The following is a 20,413-nucleotide window of genomic DNA, read 5'->3' as shown; positions in this document are numbered from 1 at the left end:
TCTTACATTTTCTTTGAAATGTTGAAATAATTCTGCATCAATGGAGTCTCTCTGCTTCACCTCAATAGGGTCCTTGATTCCGATTGTCTCCAAGCTCCATAGATCTTTAATTTCAGATTTAGACTGGCAAAATAGAGTTAGCAGAGACATTTTACGACTTCCTATGCATGGCTGCTTCCCTATCACGGTCCACCCAAGGTACGTTTCGATAGCGACTAGTTTGTCATCGATCTTCTGCATAGTTCCTGTGTACAAATCCACTAGTACATCTGCACCAAGTAAAATTTTAACATCTGGTACATTTTCACCCACATCAGTTAAAATAATGTTCTTTTCTTTTAAGATGTCAAAGTACTCTTCACTCTTAAGCCTAGGAACATGGTTGCAAATTGTTTCTTGATCTGTCACAGGAATAGAGATCTTGAAAGAGTTATTTACATTCTGAAGAGTCACTAGGTAGTTTTTATGAGATTTTTGTTTTACATTTACACCACCAAACAAGCTATGATTTATGACTTCACTACCTGTTTCTTGTAGACCTAATTTAGTGACACAGTCCTTCGTAATGTAGGATCTCTGGGAACCTGGATCCAAAAGTGCTCTTCCCAAATATTCTTTACCTTTATCATCCACAACCTTAACTAAAAGAGTCTGTAATAGAGTTTCTCCTTTACTATTTTCAAAATTGCTGAGAACCTCTGACTTAGGCTTAGGGCTACTTTGCTGCTGTAGATTAGAATCTGGTTTATCAGCATCAATTTTAGATCTACTTTCATACAAGTCCCTACACATGATTCCATAATGCCTTTTACAACAGAAGAGGCATTTTACAAATACCTTACATCTTTTTGCTGCGTGGCCTTGTCTTAAGCATACAATGCAGCAGTTTTTCTTAGTTAGATGTTCCTTCCTTTCATTTAATGTCAATTGTTGAAATGAGGAACAATCTTGAGCATTATGACCTCCCTTAGAACAGTAAATGCAGTTACTCACCGACCCTTTATCTGTACCAGTTGTCAATAGAGCAGCTGCCGTAGGTTGACCCTGACGAGGTTCGTGAACTGCTGACCTTCTCTTTTGGCTGCTACATTTGCTGTTGTTCTCCCCTAGAGTGGCAGATTTAAAACTCGAACGAGCAAGAGCCAGCCTTTCTTCACTCTCCACCTCAGCCTTTAAAAAATCAAGAAGTTCTTGTAAAAAATTACTTGATTTATCATCTGACAATGTAGAAGTCGACGGTGTGTGTGGTAACTTACTTGAACGATGCCGCTCCCAGGCTCGTAATGTTTCTTCGGGCAAAGCAGATTCTACCAGAGGATACAGCATTGAAGCGTACTTGTCTGAAGTGACTCCTAAAGTTTCAAGTGCCCTTAACTGTGTTTCTAGTTTGTCATACAGTCGGCACAGTTTAGTATTAGGACCTAGTGTTACTTGTTGGAGCACTAAACTGAGCAGTTCCCTCACATATACTTCTATTAAAAAGTCATCCCTACCAAATCTTGCTTTTAATTGTTCTAGGGCCTTTACATAATTAGTTCCAGATGGGGGAAAACTTTCTACTAATTCCCTAGGGGATGATCCTGGCTTTAAAGATTGGATGAGGTATTGGAACTTATCCTCAGGTTCTAGATCAGGATCCTCATGGACCTTCTTAAACTGCCCCCAAAACCCTATCCAATTTTTTACATCTCCATCAAACTGGTTTAATTGTAATTTAGGTAGACTTAACCCCTTCTTGGATACTAATTTAAGACTGTGAACGGTATCCCCGACTTCACTTCTTGACTGTTGGTTTAGGCCAACCTGAATAATGAAATGGTCATACTTAGCTCTCATTGAAGATAACATGTCTCTGTAAGATTCTGTAGTATCAAACTCAGCTTCTAAGTCCTCTTCAGTTGTTGCAGGATCTTCAAACAAGGCTTCCTCGATGTCTTCATCTAGCTTAAAAAGCCTATCAGCTTTATCTTGCAACTTGTTCAGATTACTTTTAATTGCTGCTTCATCTTTAATATCCTCTGCCAGTAATTTATCCATTTCATTACTACACTTTGTAAAAGTCCTTCTTAGTTGAGTCCTTTTTGTCTTTAATGACTTCAGCTTATCCATTGTAAAGTAAAATACAAGCTTAGTCCTAAATCTGAATTTTAACTATAAAAATGTCCTGTCACGGTCGCCACTATGTTAGAACTCGTGTAAAATAATGAACTTTACAAAATATAATCTAATAAAGAACTGATTTAATTCTGATAAATAACAAATATTTTATAACATTTCTCTTTAACTAAATTGTTATGTTCTTGATCACTTTCTTAAATTCTTACTACAACTCTTCTACATTGTTTAAATAAATTAAAATAAACCATCTGTTAATTAAAAACAAAGCCTAATAAATAAATATATTGGATGTTGTTCATTATTGAATTTTTACTATATAAAATATAACTCGATTTCCAACAGTGGTTAAGTTTGGTTTAGGTCCTGTTTAAATGCAAATATTAAAGGTTTGTGATCTGTAAAAACCGTAAAGTTTTGTCCTTCGAGAATGTATCTAAAGTGTTTTATTGCACTGTAAATTGCTAGCAGTTCTCGGTCATAAGCACTGTATTTAGTCTGACAGTTAGTGAGAGATCTTGAGAAGAAACATAATGGATTCTTAACACCATTGACCTCCTGATGAAGGACTGCGCCGATTGAAGTATCAGAGGCATCCGTTGTTAATGTCAAATTTACATTTGGATCAGGATGAGCCAACATTGTTGCTTTGCACAAAGCTTCTTTTAAATTATCAAAACTTTTTGAAGCCTCATCACACCAAGCTAAAGGTTTAGAACTGTTCTTCTTGTGACCATTTAATATCTGATTCAATGGTTTTTGGAGTTGAGCACAGTGGGGAATGAAACGGTTGTAAAAGTTGACCATGCCTAAAAATCTCCTTAATGCAGATGCTGAAGTAGGGACAGGAAAATCTACTATTAACTTTTGCTTGGAGTGGTTTTAGACCGCTTACACTGACTTCATGGCCTAGAAATTCCAATGAATTGACGCCAAAAATACATTTTTCAACATTGATGTATAGACCGTAGTGATAAAGTCTTTTGAAAAGTGTCATAAGGTGAATTTTGTGCTCTGATTCATCCTTTGATGCAATTAAAACGTCATCAAGGTAACAAAATACAAAATCTAAACCTAATAGTACCTGATTCATGAATCTGGAATGTTTGAGCGGCATTTCTTAAGCCAAATGTCATATACGCGAACTCAAATAATCCAAATGAAGTGGTGATAGCTGTTTATTCAATGTCTTCTTGACGGTCAGGTATCTGTTGGTATGCACGGACTAAATCAATTCTGGAAAATATGTTTGTGCCATGTAAAAAATTATTGCAATCAGTTAAAAATGGCAAAGGATACTTATCAGGAATTGTAGCTTGATTTAATTTTCTGTAACCACCACATTATCTCCAGTCTCCATTTTTTTTTTTTTTTTTGAACCAGATGAAGAGGACTTGCCCAGCAACTGCGAGAAGGTCGACATAGTCCTTCTTGCAACATGAACTGAAATTCATGTTTTGCAGCTTGGAGTTTATCTGGAGGTAAGCGACGGGGTCGGGCTGTGACTGGAGGACCTGTAGTTTCAATAAAATGTTCGACTTTATGTTCAACAATCTTTTTGTTTATAGGACTAGGTCTTAATAAATCAGGAAATTAGGAATTGAATAAGGAATTGAATGGATTATTTGTACTCAAAGAGAAGACTGAAGAGTTACGGTTTGAAGACACTTTCTGGGGAATGTTTTGAAGTGCACCATAAATGAGCCTGTTTTCTTGGCATCGATAATAAGATTAAAATGTGATAAGAAACCCATTCCCAATATAGGCCGACTTTGGTATGCGGATCTAATCTGTTTAGAATTGTGCTAGATAGCCTAGTCAACAAAGCTTAATGAGTGGGAAAAAATTGTGTAGTCTCGGACTTTTGCACAGTTGTAGGGGATACCCTCCTGAATAACATACTTAAAGCACGGCCCCCTTTAACTACGGGCCGCGGCCAGCGAGAATTGGCAACGTCGCACTGAGCATTAACTCTTTGGCCATAAGTTTTAATTTTGGTACTATTAGCAGCAACAAGTTCAAGTTTTTGTGGGTGATTTTTATCCTTAAGAGTAGCTGGAATCACAGAAAAATCAGCTCCAGTGTCCACGAGAAATTTGGACAATGACTGTTTATCATGAACAAATAGGCAACTCACTTCTGCCCCCTTCGGTCGTGTCGCCGAAGAACCTGGGGGCTGGAGTTTTCCTGTTCCAATGGTAAATGAGATAACAAACAGGGAGGTGTGCATTTGCGAGCACAACCACCAAAATTAAAGTGATAGTAACACAAAGACTGTTGCGGAGAACATTTCCTTGTGTTCGAGTTGTGAGAAACACATTTGGATTGACTTAGGTTGTTTTTGTAGATGGATTGAATTTCATTAGACAATTCTGATATTTGTTTTTGGACATTAGTTATAATTTAATCCTGTGGTTCAATGGAAGAAACATAGGTAGTGGAATTTAGATGATTAGTTGTGCTGTCAATTGAAACACACTAGACCCTTAACCTAACCCAACCAGGTTCGGCCCATGGTTGCCCAACCGTCATAAGCAGTCACAAAGCTCCGGAGGTAATTAAACAACACAGAAATAACAAAATACCATTTAATTTCAGTCAAAATATATAAGCAAGTACAATCACAAAACATTATAAGTAGCCTACTCAATATTTGTTGGTAACAAAATTAATAAGTTCAAGTACACTGACAAAATGATATTAAAAGGTTAGGCCTACAAAATGGGTGAATAGTTCACCTTAAACAGTTGAACGATAAACGATCAAGCATAAAATAAGTCATGTCACGGTAACTACAAAGTCAAATATTAAACAAAATAAGACAAGAATTAAATTAAAATATTTTAAATTTAAATCAGAACGTAACTTAAGCACTAGGGGCAAATTTAGAATGAGAGGCCGAATAAGTACAATTTAGAGACAAAGAATAACGAATTGTGCCCACTAGGCCGGTCAAGAAAACTGAAATAAATTCTAACTAGGCGAGGCCGAATAGCAAAAATAATTACACTAAGTTTAAATTACAAGGAAACTGCTGACACATAAAAAATTAATTGATTGGTGTTAAAAAGGTAGACATTGGATTATGTAACGATTGAGGCTGGACCGAGGATGTCCCACACACTATTTAACAGTTAGACAAGTAGAACGGAACGTAGCAAAAATGGAGTGAAATTTTTAATTTGGCTTTTAACTGAGTCTGTAATAAGTAATAAAATGGAACAACACCACCAAGCTGTAGGCTGAGCACAGTATGATCCCATAGGCAAGAAGCTGCGATGTGGCGGGGCATGGATCCAGGGGTGCCCACAGAATGATTTGATAGCGCAAACTGCGCTATACAATTCAATTTTGGGGGGAATTTGAGATTTAATGATGTTTTTTTAGATTTGGGGGGGGGGATTAAAAAAATACTACTTTTTGTCAAAAAATAAATATTTTTATAATGTATGGACATTTTAGAGACAAGCTGTACTCACAATCAAGCATAAATATAAAACATAACACAACTCGTCAGGTTTAGCATGGCCGGTGAGATGCGCTAGCACTGTACTGGTGGCAACCGAGTGGCGAGTGAGCTCGCTAGTGTAGCTTATTTGTTTACATCCCGATTCCCGCCGCCCATGTTACGTGTATGTTGTACACCAACCGGCAAACGGGTTGTAGTTGTATGAAATATTTTATGAACTAATAAGTTAACTCTTTTAGTAAGTTATTACAGATTTATTAGAGTATGTAGCCATACTACGATTTTGTCGGTTTTAGTAATCATTTAAATTTAAAGGTGTGTTGATGGTGTGGTGATGTTATTGTGAAGTGGGTGTTCGTGGTTCAAATAGGGTTAGGCCTACTTCAACGGTACTGCAATTTTCAGAATTGTGAGTTATTATTAAAAAATGCAGTTCTTGCCATGATTTAAATTTTAAATTTACAGACTAATTGTATGTTTGTAGATAGACAGTTTTGAGCAGGCCAATGCCTATTAGTTAGGAATTATTTACTACTCGTATTTCAATAACATGTTTAGTAGACGAGTAGAGTAGACATAACCGAAACACTAGACCTACTAAGTAAAATACTTGAAGTAGTCTACTAAATTAATAGAATTACGTAGTTGTTAGCCTCCGGATTGGCAAATAATATTAGAAAAGGTTTAAATACCTGCTATTAAGCAATCCAATTTTGTTGTTAGCACAACTAGTTTCGGTGTCTGTGTGACACCATCATCAGGCTGCACAAGGACAGTTTTCTTTCTTCATACGAAGAGCGTCATATTTACGTATTCGTGTTTGTGTCGTGTTTAAATGTTTATTTATTTTCGTGTAAATATGACGCTCTTCGTATGAAGAAAGAAAACTGTCCTTGTGCAGCTTGATGAAGGTGTCACACAGACACCGAAACTAGTTGTGCTAACAACAAAATTGGATTGCTTGATAGCAGGTATTTAAACCTTTTCTAATAATAGAATTATTTATACTTTCAGCAAAATATTAGTTACATTTTAATATTATTAACTCACAGTTGTGATGATTGACACACGGTAGGCCTAACTTAATTTAGTTTAATTTTAGCTTTGGAAAATTAATGAAGTGGATAATCTTTTAACATTGAACTTTTCTAACCTCGCTCTTGAGGAAAAATTAGCAATTAAAAAGCTAGGATATCACCAACCTAAAGGCTTTACATTTTCTCAAGAAGATGGTCCTAAGAAAATTAGAACATTTTGCACTTCTTGGTTTGAGAAAAAACCTTGGCTTACAGCAAGTGTGAGCAAAGGGAGTCTGTTTTGTTTTTATTGTATATTGATTGGGAAGAAGAGTAATAGAGACAAACTCAATTACGACAAACTCGCGATAAACCAACGTTTTCAATACTAAAGATGAAGAAAATAACGTACCAGTTTTTAACCAACCCAACTTCTTATCAGGTACCTAAAATTATAAAAACCCATCTATTTGATGTCTAGAATTTCAAACATTTTCCGGGGGAGCACCCCCGTACCCCCCGGACTGATCCCATGGCAGGGGGGGGGGTAAAATTTTGGGGGGATTCGCGCTATTGTCTTTGGGGGGGATGGGCACCCCTGCATGGATCAGCAGTAAGGTTACAGTCCAAACACCGGCAGGTGTCCAAACGCCGGCAGCGGTAGCTTCTTACATGGTCAGCAGGATGTGTGTGTGTGTGTGTGGTCCTCGGTCCCCTCAATCTGTTCTCATCACATCAGGCTGGTGTTGGTCATGGCTGGGAGCCCCAACATAATCAAATTACGACGACATTCTCAGTTGCTCGCCCCTTTATGAAAACTCCGAACAGTACTTGAAGACAACATAGTAAGATGGTATTTCGACTTAAATAAATCAACGAGATGGAGAAAAGGTAGCGAGTCGAAGACGTAACCCAAGAAGACTGACAGTAGCCGACAGCCCAAACGGCCCCAAGAAACCGGAAATTGACGAAAGAACTAGGAACGTTGGAACGTTTGAGAAGCTTCTAGAAGCTCAACGGCCGGCGAATGAAACAAGCGGACACTTCCCCCTAAAAAAAACAACATATACATGTAATAGAAGACCTGAGTCGTCAACTCGCACGGCTCACAATAATTTTGTCAGCCATCTCCAAAGTTTAGATAAGTTTTCATCACAAATTGAAAGAGTAGTTTGAGCATTGATCGGGAGTTGTTTCAACCAAAGAGCTTTTAAAAAATCATTACTCACCTTATTCTGAGCCAGTGACCTCATTCTACTCAGAAGTTGCGAGGGTTTTTGGTCCCCAAGTTCCATACCTGTCAGAAGGGTTTGTATTTTCTTTGTGTCACTTTCATCATACAAGGAAATTAATTTAGTTTTTATAGCTAGCCTATGTATTAGTTCTCTGCTGGTGGATCTGTGACAATCTCAGAGACTTGAGATAGAATATCAGCGTCAATAGATCTTACCACCGTGTCGAACTTGGCTTGATCTGAGACAATTCGTGATCATCGAAATTGAGCTTCAATTTGAACGAACCAAATTTTTGGGTCAAGTTTCCAGAATTGAGGAACTTTAATAGACAAGTTGGCTATAACCAAATCTTAATGTTCATGTTGTCTTATAAGGGGTCACCAATAAAGTAAATGATGAAATCAATAGTTGTATTGAATTCAAGTTTTTTATTAAGGTCAATGTCAAACTCAACTGTTTACAAAAACAAACATTAACAATAATAAAACCAACATATGTAAAATATTTAGTTAGAAATAACTGTCTTTTAATATGATGGTAAAGACCATACGGAAGAGTAGACACTACATCACGTCAACCCACCTCTAGTTTGGCTAGAGATCTGAAATTTGGAAATTTTTTAGGTCTTGCGGCCTTTTCATAAGGTGGCATTTTACAATAATGAACCTCCCCCCTGAAATATCGAATTCCCCCCACCCATGTTATTCTTATAGGGAATAACCTCGAAAGTGGCCGACATTGGTATGCGGATCTAATCTGTTTAGAATTGTGCTAGATAGCCCAGTCAACAAAGCTTAATGAGTGGGAAAAAATTGTGTAGTCTCGGACTTTTGCACAGTTGTAGGGGATACCCTCCTGAATAACATACTTAAAGCACGGCCCCCTTTAACTACAGGCCGCGGCCAGCGAGAATTGGCAACGTCGCACTGAGCATTAACTCCCGGCCATTTCACCATTACGGTAGTACAAAACTAGTGGTCGCGGTTTAAATATACTGCATTTTTACACCCTTACAATTGAGATAAATTTTTAAATTTTGTACAGAGCTAGGGAATAAACCCTTCATGCCAATGGTATGGTTTTGAAAATTAAAATTTTATTTGGTAGTACATATATATATTTTTAAAATTAACACATAAGAAAATTTTTGGAATAGTGAAGTGAAAAAGTTAGTCGCCTACTAAAATTTTTGTTTGTTGGTCAGAGAAGTTTCGTCTGTGAGAAAGTTGTAGATAATTAAATATACTTTAATTTTTGAATTAAACTTTTCTTTCTATCATGCTTAGTTTTGTTAAAATTTTGGGTTGAACAGAGTGACCAAATCTCAGTTTTATGGCGCGGCGCGGCGAGTAGCGCTGCTCGCAACTGTATTGTAGTATCGCATAGCTAATAATTAATTAATGTAGGCCAACTGAATTATTTCAAGCATTTTAATATGCCTTTTGGTTATCCACAAGAATATTACTTTTGTATCAAATACTGCACGACTTAATGTCTTCATAATTAAATACCGTAGTCTAAAACAAAAATGCCTTTTCCTTTTAGTTTTAATAATTTTGCTGTAGTTTATTATGAATTTTAAGTATGTGTTTTATTTACACGTTATTATGTAGTATTATGAGAAATAAAAACATTACTTCATTCATTCTGTTATTGCGCAACCATTAATAACTAATCCATTGATAATATTCTTGCAACAGAATAGGAAGGTGGGGCTACCGAAAACTTTTAATTTAGCGCTCATCAACCAATAGTGGCGTGGCGACCACCATCTTCATTGAATTAGGTGGAATTAGCGAATAACTAAAATTAGCGACAACCTGTACCTATTATTAGCGTGCAGTTGTTCTTCTGTGTTGGCTGGTTTTTAGTGACCAGTGGTTTTTATGTCAGATATCGATATTTTAGAAATAGCTGAAACTGTTTGCATTTGTGGAATAAATAATTTGAAGGAAATAGTATCAAAAATTATTTTGAGAATGAGCAATATTTTTTAAATATCTACACGAAAGTAAAAAAGACCAAAATAATAGCCACTGTAACTATTGAAAAATGTCAATCCTTTCTTGAATAAAATAATTTTATTTATTGCTTTTGTTAATTTTTACTTTGTATAGTAAACTTCATCATTTCAATGATAAAACAATTGCTTACACAAGCTGTAACTAAATAACATTGCAGATAGGATTTACATTTTAAGTGTTTAACAATTAATTAATAAATCATAGAGTAAATACGTAGAAGAGACAGAAGAAAACTACAATCATGGGGTACGTCCGCAATGCACGCTGGTATAAGCAGGAAGTCAGATTCAGATTTTTGGTGCCGAGTGTCTGACTCTGATGAGGTGGCCATAATGCAAGCAGGTTGTCAGCCGGACCTGTCTGTGTTGAGACCTATTTAAGGGATACTGTACATTGATTGATACATACATAATATATACATATTTTATACAGGTTTTATACATATTATTAACTTCTTGCAGACGACAACTAACAGGTTTTTTTTAATATTTAAGAATGAGCTTGAACACCTTCTTAAAAATGAGCACAAGCTTGCCAAAAACTTGGGAAAATATTACAAAACCCTTGGCATTATATTACAAAAACTTGGGAAATAGCATGTCCCGTTGAAGTAACTAAATTTATTTCCGTAAGTTAAATTGCTTATTTTGTAAAAATTCAATATTACAAACAATTTAATTCAATTAGCAGATAAATTTAAGGTACAATGTTACTATATTTGTTAAAAATTATGCACTTTGATGCGCTTATTGCAATTTGCTGGAACGTGTTGAACATTTGATAGCAATTTGTCAATATCCATGGTTAATGTAATGAAAAACTTATACACTCAATACAAAAACAAAAATCAACAGTCCGTAAATATAAGCAGGTTGTCTGAAACCAGAATGAACAATTCATTCCGGTAAAAATCTGAGTCAGACTACCTGCGCACAGAAAATCGGCGCGCAGGTGCACTATGGCCGCTTACGTTTACTAGCATGGGATGATAAGTGCGCCAAGTCTGACTTAATCGGCGCCGACAGTCTGACTCAGAAAACCAGCGTGGATTGTGGACGTACCCATGCGCCTACTTATACGTTCAATCATGTTCAATGTACCGTAAAAGGTTTTAATAAATATTGTATTACATTCTTGTATTGACACGAAAGCCTCACATAATTATTTACTCCTTTTCCTACACATCAGTGTTATTAGATATAAAACATCTAAATTAATAGATAATTCGCGTGCTTGTTCCAATCCTCCGCGACGTGAGCGCGAGCGTTGACTGGTGTGGTGTAGCGTAGCTTAGCCATCCAGCCATCCGATGCGGTGTTGCCACTTCGAACGCCGCGGCCTGTAGTTAAAGGAGGCCGTGCTTAAAGTCCGGATCGGTGGGGTGTAAGCTATTGGTGGGAGGGGGTTGTGAATGCTAATTATTTTTGTTATCTGCAAATATATCAAAAACGACACCCTCTAGCGGAAAAATGTAAATGTACAAAATAAAGAGCATTAAATTATCAACAAAAAAGGTTTTATTCATTTTGTTCCTAAAATCAATACTTAACGAGATACAGGGAGTATAAGAAATAAAACTATACAGGGAGTTTAAGAAAAAAATAGTTTTATTGTGGTAAAGTGATTGTTTCATGTTACTTCGGGTGATATAAACTAATAATAAATGTAGTAAAAAGTGATGGGGGAGAAAGGCCGAGGGCTGGAAGCTGAGGGACCAACCGGTTGTAGCCATAATAATATACTGTAACTAAGATAAACTTACAGAAAAATTTGTTACACCTGTCTTATGGGCTCACTCTTGTACTGTATAATAAAAGTATATGAACTAATTTTCAAATGTTAAAATGTTATTAGTAAACAACTAAAATTTTACAAGCAATCTTCAAAATTTTGTTGATTTATTATTTTTTTTTTATTTGAAGGGCTTAAAGCAACAAACTTATAAGCTTATTGATTTAAAGTGTAAAATGTAATCACGAAGAATGACGATGACATGTTTGATTTGTGACAGTGTTGTGGTTGACAATTATTCTGAGGTTGGTGAAAAGGTATACTAGGATTATTGAATGCTAGCATTTTTATAAAGGATGAAAAAAGTGATGGTGGTTTCTTTTCAAAGACAAGAAAAGTGGTGTTGTACATAAATGTTGCAGAAAAATATACAAGGTTAGGCAAAAGTCTGGAACCCCCCAGTTAACCTTTTAACGCGTTGCAGTAGGAAAACCAAACTCCGCACATATTTACAACATAAGAAATTGCACTTTTTCATCAAAGTTGCAACTTTGCCTCAGCCCCCAAAATGGGGTATTTTGGGGGCAGCCCCAAATTTTCAAATGTAAACACCTATCATGTGACCCCTCATTTTAAAGGGTTTGTCCAGACAAATTGAATGGCGCAAACTAGAGGTCAGTATCACACCCATAATCAAAATAGCAGCCATTTTAATTTAAGATGAGCAAGCACGATAAAGTCTGGAACCCCCCAGTTAACTTTATAACGTGTGGAAGTGGGAAAACCAAACTCGGCACATGTTTACAACATAAAGAAATGTAATTTTTCATTAAAGTTAGAACTTGTACCCGGCCCCCAAAATGGGTTATTGTGGGGGCAGCCCCAAATTTTCAAAAGTAAACACCTATCATGTGACCCCTCATTTTAAAGGGTTTCTCAAGACAAATTGAATGGCGCAAACTAGAGGTCAGTATCGCACCCCTTATCAAAATAGCAGTCATTTTTAAATATCCCCTATTAACTTTTTAACAGGATACAGAAGGAAAACTAAACTCAGCATACCTTTATAAAAAAAGAGAATTCACCTTTTGGTCAGTATTAAAATATTAATTTTTTAAAGTTAACTGGGGGTGTCCAGTCTTTATCTTTCTTGCTCATCTTAAATAATTAAAATGACTGCCATTTCGATTAGGAGTGCGATATTGACCTCTGGTTTGCGCCATTCAATTTCTCTTGATAAACCCTTTAAAATGAGGGGTCACATGATAGGTGTTTACATTTGAAAATTTGGGGCTGCCCCCAAAATACCCCATTTTGGGGGCTGGGGCAAAGTTGTAACTTTGATGAAAAGGTGCAATTTCTTATGTTGTAAATATGTGCCAAGTTTGGTTTTCCTTCTGCAACGCGTTAAAAAGTTAACTGGGGGGTTCCAGACTTTTGCCTAACCCTGTATACTAGACTGAATGGGGTAACATCAGCTCAATAGCTAGAGCTATCACTCATCTACCACCCTGAAGAGCCTGCTACACAGGAAATATTTTGTCAATACGTCTTTGACAATGCCAATTTTAATATTTTAATACATCAACCATCAATGGATTCAATATTTTCAACAGCATGGGTGGTATAAAATGTGTTACCCCTGCCTCAGCTCTACCTCTGGAGGTCAAGAAAGTCAAAAAAGCATCCTCTGCCACTGAAGTAGGCCATATAGGTGTCATAGACCTAAAGACATGGGCTAGTTCTACAAATGCACTACAACATATTACTATGCTTGACCTGAACAAGATCCATCCCCACCCAATCCTAGCCAAAAATTTGACTTCAACAATGGTTACTGTTGTGTTCATGGGTTAAATGATGTACTTTGGAAGTGGACTAAATAAATACGAGAGTTTTACATGTTTATAACACAGCCACAAACAGGTGATTAAGGTTCAAATTCTGGAGGTAGACTGGGCTGTTGAAGGGACGGACGGACATGGACGGTTGTGTGATCTAGGTGGAGGAGGGGATCAGGTTGTGTTTGTAGCCAATGAGTTTATTAAAAATCATACGATCGTGTCATTACATGGTGGCGTGATGTACATATGGAAATCAGAGTTACAACGGATATTCTTAAGATATATTACAATTTCCTCCCTTTTAAATTTGAACAAAACACTGCAAAAAAATGTCAACTTTTAATATATAGTCCATTGATGGTGCAGTGATATTTCTTGACGCTTAACGTAATCAACGATCAGAAAATGTATATTCATCATTGCGTATAACATAGTATTTAACATCAAGAATCATGGTAAACAGCAAACATACACACAAATACAAGTTGGTAAAAGAATCATAAGTATAATCTATTCACAGGTTTCCTAACACTTTCAGGATAGCGTCGTGGTGAATCCCCTAATGTAAAGGCAAAGGGATTAGCTTTACTGTAATATGCTACAAGTAACGGTTTTTTGAAATAATAAAAATTCCCAAAAAAATTTATTTTTTTTTATTTGAAAATTGATTGAAAAAAGATTTCCAAAATTATTTTGTTCAAAAAAGTTCTATTTGAATTTTTTGAACTAGGCCTATTTGAGCATTTTGAACAATGAACATAATTGGTATTTTCAAAAAACTTTTATTTTATTTTAATTATTAAAAAAAAAACTTTACTTGTAGCATATCATAGTAAAGCTTATTTCATAACTAGTAAGAAAATTCAACCAGAGAAGGGCTAAGTACATTGGTATAAGAAACACAGAGTATTAAAAACATATTGATAAAAAAAAAAACTGCTGCCCTTTTGAAACGGAAAAAGTTAATTCATTTCTATTTTTGTCAAAATGTTTGTCTATTAAATATCTTTAAAATTATGTATAACATAACATATGTTTACATTTGAAAATTCCGATATTCAAACTAGTGACCATCAGTTTTTGTCACACTCTGTATCTGAAAATATTTTTACGTTATTCCTTGGGGTCGATTTAGCAGGAAATAATTTTGTTTCATATTTTTACATTAAACCATTTTTCCTTAATCAATTTGAGACACCTTACGTGGGACACCTGTATATGTCAATAAATTTCGTGGAGGGGCCTGGCCCCATCCCTGGATACACCACTGATTCCCATGTAAGGAAATACATTCCAAACGTTTTGTATATCTTGAATTTATATAAAAATTGTTGGTTCATGCAGCAATGTTTTTTTTTTGAGTCAACCAAAATAACTACTAACATAATAAAATAACTAATAATACAATAACTAATATAACTTGCTATTCTAAATATTTATTGTGCCATTTTCAAATTGATAATTTAATTACCAACATATCAAGTATGTGGTTCAATAGGTTACCTCTATTGGTTTAATTTATATATCAATTTTCAAAAATATGACTGCAAAATTGCCAAAAATGCCTTGCACTACAGAGTTTGCCCATTGCCAGTTGGAGGGTTAATGGAAGAGAAATATATTTATAAATTTTCGCGAATAACGCCACTAAAAATCGTGTTGGCGAGAAATGCTTAAGCCCTATAAGTTATTGGTTTGTTCCTTTGCTAGTAGTTTGACTGGTGTAACTCGCATGTAGCTGTGTGTGTATTGTCCAGCTGTTGACACCATGGAGCCTCACTGCTGTCCCCAGGTTTGCTGCCAACCTCAGCTGTGGACCGCTGGAGCCAATCAAAGCCTCTGAGCCGCCGATCACTTCTATCTCTCCCTCCACCACCACCACAACTATTGTCTCCACCTCTGCAATCTTCACAACACAGGTATAGTCCCGACATTATCAACAGATGTTCTCAACATATTAGTTCAAATAATAGGAATAGGCCTACTACTGTAGAAAAAATTGAACTTCTTGCTGCAACCGTGTGGAAAATAGAATTCAAATTGTGAATCTAATATTTTATGCTATTGCAGCTTCTTGGTGGCTGGTGTGGAGTTTTTACTTTGGGTTTTACTATTACTGGCATAGAAGTGAGAACACAACACTAAAAAATAGAAACAATAGAACTAACTTAATTTTACTATAAATTATTAGAAAAACTAGTGATCATGAATGCCAAGCCAAAAAACACAAGACACAAAAAAAAATTAAAACAACTTCCATTTAATACTAATTAAACCACACTAGTGGCTTATAGGGACATAAGTCCCTAAAAAACTCAAATGTAAAACCACTTATTGTAATATTTAAATACCCCTGCCGCAGCAAACCTGCAGACTAAGCGAATTTCTACTTGTCTGATTACATTTTTACTAAAATATTTCTATAAATAAGACTATTCCTATTTAAATAACATTAGATTTAACGAGTGCTTAGGTTTACTGCTACGGGGAAGGTAAAAAGTGTTTTTTGACCATACGTCAATAGTATAAGATGAAATAAATAAACTTGCCAAATTGTATCAATATATATCCATAAACAAGTAAACTACAACAATTTTCATTTTCTCCATCAGAATGACATTTGTATTTTAAATTACACTATTTTTTAATTTTCTCCGTGACCGTTAGGCATACAACAGCACTTCAATATACTAAATCATTAATATTTTTAAGCTCTACAAAACGATTTAGAAAGAAATTGCAAATTTTTTTGTTTTTAGGGTCAAAAATGGGAAAACCCCATTTTTACCCCATAAAATCCCCTATAAACCCCCTTTCCCATGGTCCGATTGTGCTGGATCGCGAACTCGTTTTAATAAATGTAGGTTTACACGTTTGTACCAAATTTCATCAAAATCGGATAATTTTTGCTTGAGTTATCGCGCAAATATATATATATAAATAATTTTAAGTAAATAATTTGTAATTTTTGTTTGTAAATAACTGTATATAAGTATTGTTATATAGGTCTATATATATAAATTTGAACGGATGGTGTTTTTGGCCTCTAGGGACCTCAAAATGAAAAATTAAATCGGTCCCGGGTCCAGGTCTTACCATGAGTACTACGGTAATAGCTTGGGAAATTCGCTAACAAACTCAGAATCAGAATTAAATTATCTATGTGTCAGGATAGGTATCCCTGTACACCATATCTTTTGTGTAAAAAACAGTTCGTTGTTCGTCTTTGTTTGCTTTTATTATGTTATTTTCAATAAATAGTTTTAATTACTCCAGAGGTTTTACTCTGCTTAAGGCAGCAAACATAATGTTTGTGAATAAATGTTGGTTTACTAAGGTAGCTTTGATCTTTTGGTTAATGATGATAAAAAGGCTTCCCTAATTGAAATACTGGAATTTTTCTTCGTCAAATATGAAAAGGCAAATAAAGGTGTGTTGAGATAAGCTTAGTACTTGGTCAAACCCGCTAAATCAGCACCCCGACCCAGTTATTATTTCTAAGTTTATGCTGCTTTTGTAAAGGTTTAACAAAATAGTGTAAAGTAAAGGCATCCCATTGACCAAACTCAACGCCAGATTTGCTTCTGATCAATATAAAAAAACTACTATTGTTTGGTTAAAAGTATTCCTTTATCTGTGTATAATCATATGTCATATTATGTTATTATTGTTATTGTTTACATTTGAATTATTTACAAGTTGTACACAGATTGAGTTCAGTAATAAAGATACATTTGTCTATTAAACATGGCGCAGTGTGAATTTTGTTCCAGGAAATAAACTATATGTTGCAGATCTTCTTTCAAGACAGTGTGCTCCTACAAAATCACAAGAAGATGAAAGTATGTTGGATGTTGTTCACTCAGTTCATGAAGTTACAATAAATGTAAAAACAATGGATCAGTACATAAAATCTACAAATGAAGACGAATCCTTATACAAAGTTATGCAGTTTTATCAAGGAGGTTGGCCCAGCAAAGTTTCGCCGAATAACCATGAACTAATGCATTATTTTAGAATACGAAATGACCTAACAGTTCAAGATGGGCTAGTGTATTTTAACGAAAGGTTGATAGTGCCACCATCTATGCGAAGATATACTTTACAGACACTCCATGAAACTCACTTGGGATTCAACAAGTTAAAGAAGAAAGCTCAAGAACTTGTTTACTGGCCTGGATTAGTTTCAGATTTGAAAAATCTTATTGACAGCTGTGCTACTTGCGCTAAGTTTATGCGAGCGAAATTGAAAGAGCCACTCCAACCTCATGAAGTTTTTGACATGCCTTTTTACAAGGTAGCAGCAGACATAGCCGATTTCGACAATCAAAGCTATTTAGTGTTAATAGATTATTACTCAAGATGGATTGAAGTTGAGTGTATTCGAGATAAAAAATCAACTACTGTCATTACTGCATTGAAGCCAATTTTTGCTCGTTTTGGAATACCAAGTATTTTTGTAAGTGACAATGTCCCATTTAACTCTCAAGAATTCATTGACTTCAGTAAATTGTGGAAGTTTGAAGTAAAGTTTACTAGTCCCCATTATCCTCGCAGTAATGGACTCCCGGAAAAAGCAGTAGGCATAGTTAAGTCAATGTTGCAAAAGTCAAAGCATGAGAAAACAGACTTCAGTTTATATCTTCTAAATTATCGGTCATCTCCAGTTGCGAATCTGAGGTATTCTCCTTCGCAACTACTTCAAAGTAGAGTTCTGAACACTAAGTTACCTGTAATACCATCAAAACTTAAACCACAGATTATTGATGATAAAGAAGTGACAAGCAAACTTGGCCAGGGTATGCAGTATAATAAAACATCACTAAATAAAGCCAGTGTTTTCATGAAGGGACAAAAAGTATTAATCAGGAATGTTTCCAACCTTCAGTGGGAAGAAGGTATAATAGTTGATGTGCTGGGAAACAGATCATACATTGTTGAAGTAAATGGGAGAAAGTTGCGTCGTAATTCGTGGTATATTCGACCCTTCATTGAACGTACCAGAACCAGGATAGTCAAAGCTAAAAAAAAAAATTAGATTTGTGAAAAGGGGCATGTTTGGTTAAAAGTATTCCTTTATCTGTGTATAATCATATGTCATATTATGTTATTATTGTTATTGTTTACATTTGAATTATTTACAAGTTGTACACAGATTGAGTTCAGTAATAAAGATACTTTTGTCTATTAAACAACTATTAGCCTAGTGTATACTATTAGATTATGTGGTGGTATTCTTATCTATTATATTATTAAAGTGATACAATCAAATTTTATGTAAACGGTTAAGGCCATTTACCAAATAGAAATATGGGCATATGGCATATCAAAATGAAGCTTAGAGTGTGTAGATTTGCCGAAAAGTATTGATATTGACGAACTCCCTAAGGGCTCTGCCCCACAGGCTAATTTCCAAAGGGCTGCGCCTTGCATGTTTTGAACGTTATTCGATTAATTTAGTGAACAACAGCTGGCCAATGCAATTGACAATATATTTTGTTTGTTTACATTTTTGTTTACCTATTTTATTATTTACTTTTATGTTCTTAAAAAAAAGGTGCGGTGAATGGACAGTGAAGCTATTTGTAGCTGTTTGATACAAGTGAGTTATTAAAGAATTTCGAAACACGATGAATATGAGATTAACAAACCATGTATTTTGTTCGTTCCAAGAGGTTGTCACCAATCTTTAACAGGTCGAAATTTCATTGATAGGTATTAAAATACGTATTAAAGTATTAAAGATGTCGTGAAAGAGAGCGGCGAGTTCAGGTGCAACCGTACCCACCTCGGCCACCTTAGGACGTAAGGTATGAAGTAGGGATGGACGGGATTGAATTTTTAGTTCGGGACGGGACGGGACGGGATTTTTATTTCCTTCCCGATTTTTGGGACGGGACGGGACGGGATTTTTTTCTGTGCATAAAAAGAAATTACTGTATTGCAGTTACCAAAAAAGACATACGAAATCAATTTTTACCATTTGTGGCACTGATCTATAAAAACCAAAAAATGGGTAACAATTTACAGGTACCTATAGAAACTTGTGACTCGCGGGTCACGGGGTGATCGTCTGTATGACTCACGGTCACGGCGCGATCGTCGTCATGACTCGCGGTCACGGCGCGATCGTCGGTATGACTCGCGGTCAAGGCGCGATCGTCGTCATGACTCGCGGTCACGGGGTTATCGTCGGCATGACTCCACGGTCACGGCGCGCTCGTCGTCATGACTCGCGGTCACGGCGCGATCGTCGTCATGACTCGCGGTCACGGCGCGATCGTCGGTATGACTCGCGGTCAAGGCGCGATCGTCGTCATGACTCGCGGTCACGGGGTTATCGTCGGCATGACTCCACGGTCACGGCGCGCTCGTCGTCATGACTCGCGGTCACGGCGCGATCGTCGTCATCACTCGCGGTCACGGCGCGATCGTCGTCATGACTCGCGGTCACGGCGCGATCGTCGGTATGACTCACGGTCACGGCGCGATCGTCGGTATGACTCACGGCCACGGCGCGATCGTCGGTATGACTCCGGGTTCACGGGGTTATCGACGGTATGACTCGAGTCACGGCATGATCGTTGTCATGACTCGCGATCACGGCTCGATCGTCAGCATGACTTCGCGGTCACGGCGCGATCGTCGGTAGGACTCCACGGTCACGTCGTGATCGTCGGTATGATTCGCCATCACGGCATGATCGTCAGTATGACTCCGCGGTAACGGCGCGATCGTCGGTAGGATTCCGCGGTCACGGCACGATCGTCGGTAGGACTTCACGGTCACGGCGCGATCGTCGGTAGGACTTCGCGGTCACGGCGCGATCGTCGGTATGACTCGCGGTCACGGCGCGATCGTCGGTATGACTCGCGGTCACGGCGCGATCGTCGGTAGGACTCCACGGTCACGGCGCGATCGTCGGTATGACTCCGCGGTAACGGCGCGAACGTCGGTAGGACTCCGCGGTCACGGCGCG

General features: G+C 36.8%; 1 protein-coding gene across 2 annotated transcripts in view; it reads left to right on the top strand.

Moving 5' to 3' along the window:
• Positions 1 to 20,413, top strand: part of LOC128985564 (uncharacterized) — a 70,789-nt gene that overhangs the window by 30,371 nt on the left and 20,005 nt on the right. For both annotated transcript variants that reach the window (XM_054405181.1, XM_054405172.1), the window contains exon 5: positions 15,192 to 15,353. In XM_054405181.1, the coding sequence (XP_054261156.1) occupies positions 15,192 to 15,353 (162 nt within the window). The remainder of the gene's footprint in view (positions 1 to 15,191; positions 15,354 to 20,413) is intronic.

This window comes from Macrosteles quadrilineatus, unplaced genomic scaffold (assembly GCF_028750875.1).
Source record: "Macrosteles quadrilineatus isolate MER2022 unplaced genomic scaffold, UCM_ALF_1.0 Scaffold_1__1_contigs__length_201487025, whole genome shotgun sequence".
NCBI lineage: Eukaryota > Metazoa > Arthropoda > Insecta > Hemiptera > Cicadellidae > Macrosteles > Macrosteles quadrilineatus.
The sequence above is the reverse complement of the archived record's forward strand: the minus strand, read 5'-3'. Positions and strand labels throughout refer to the sequence as shown.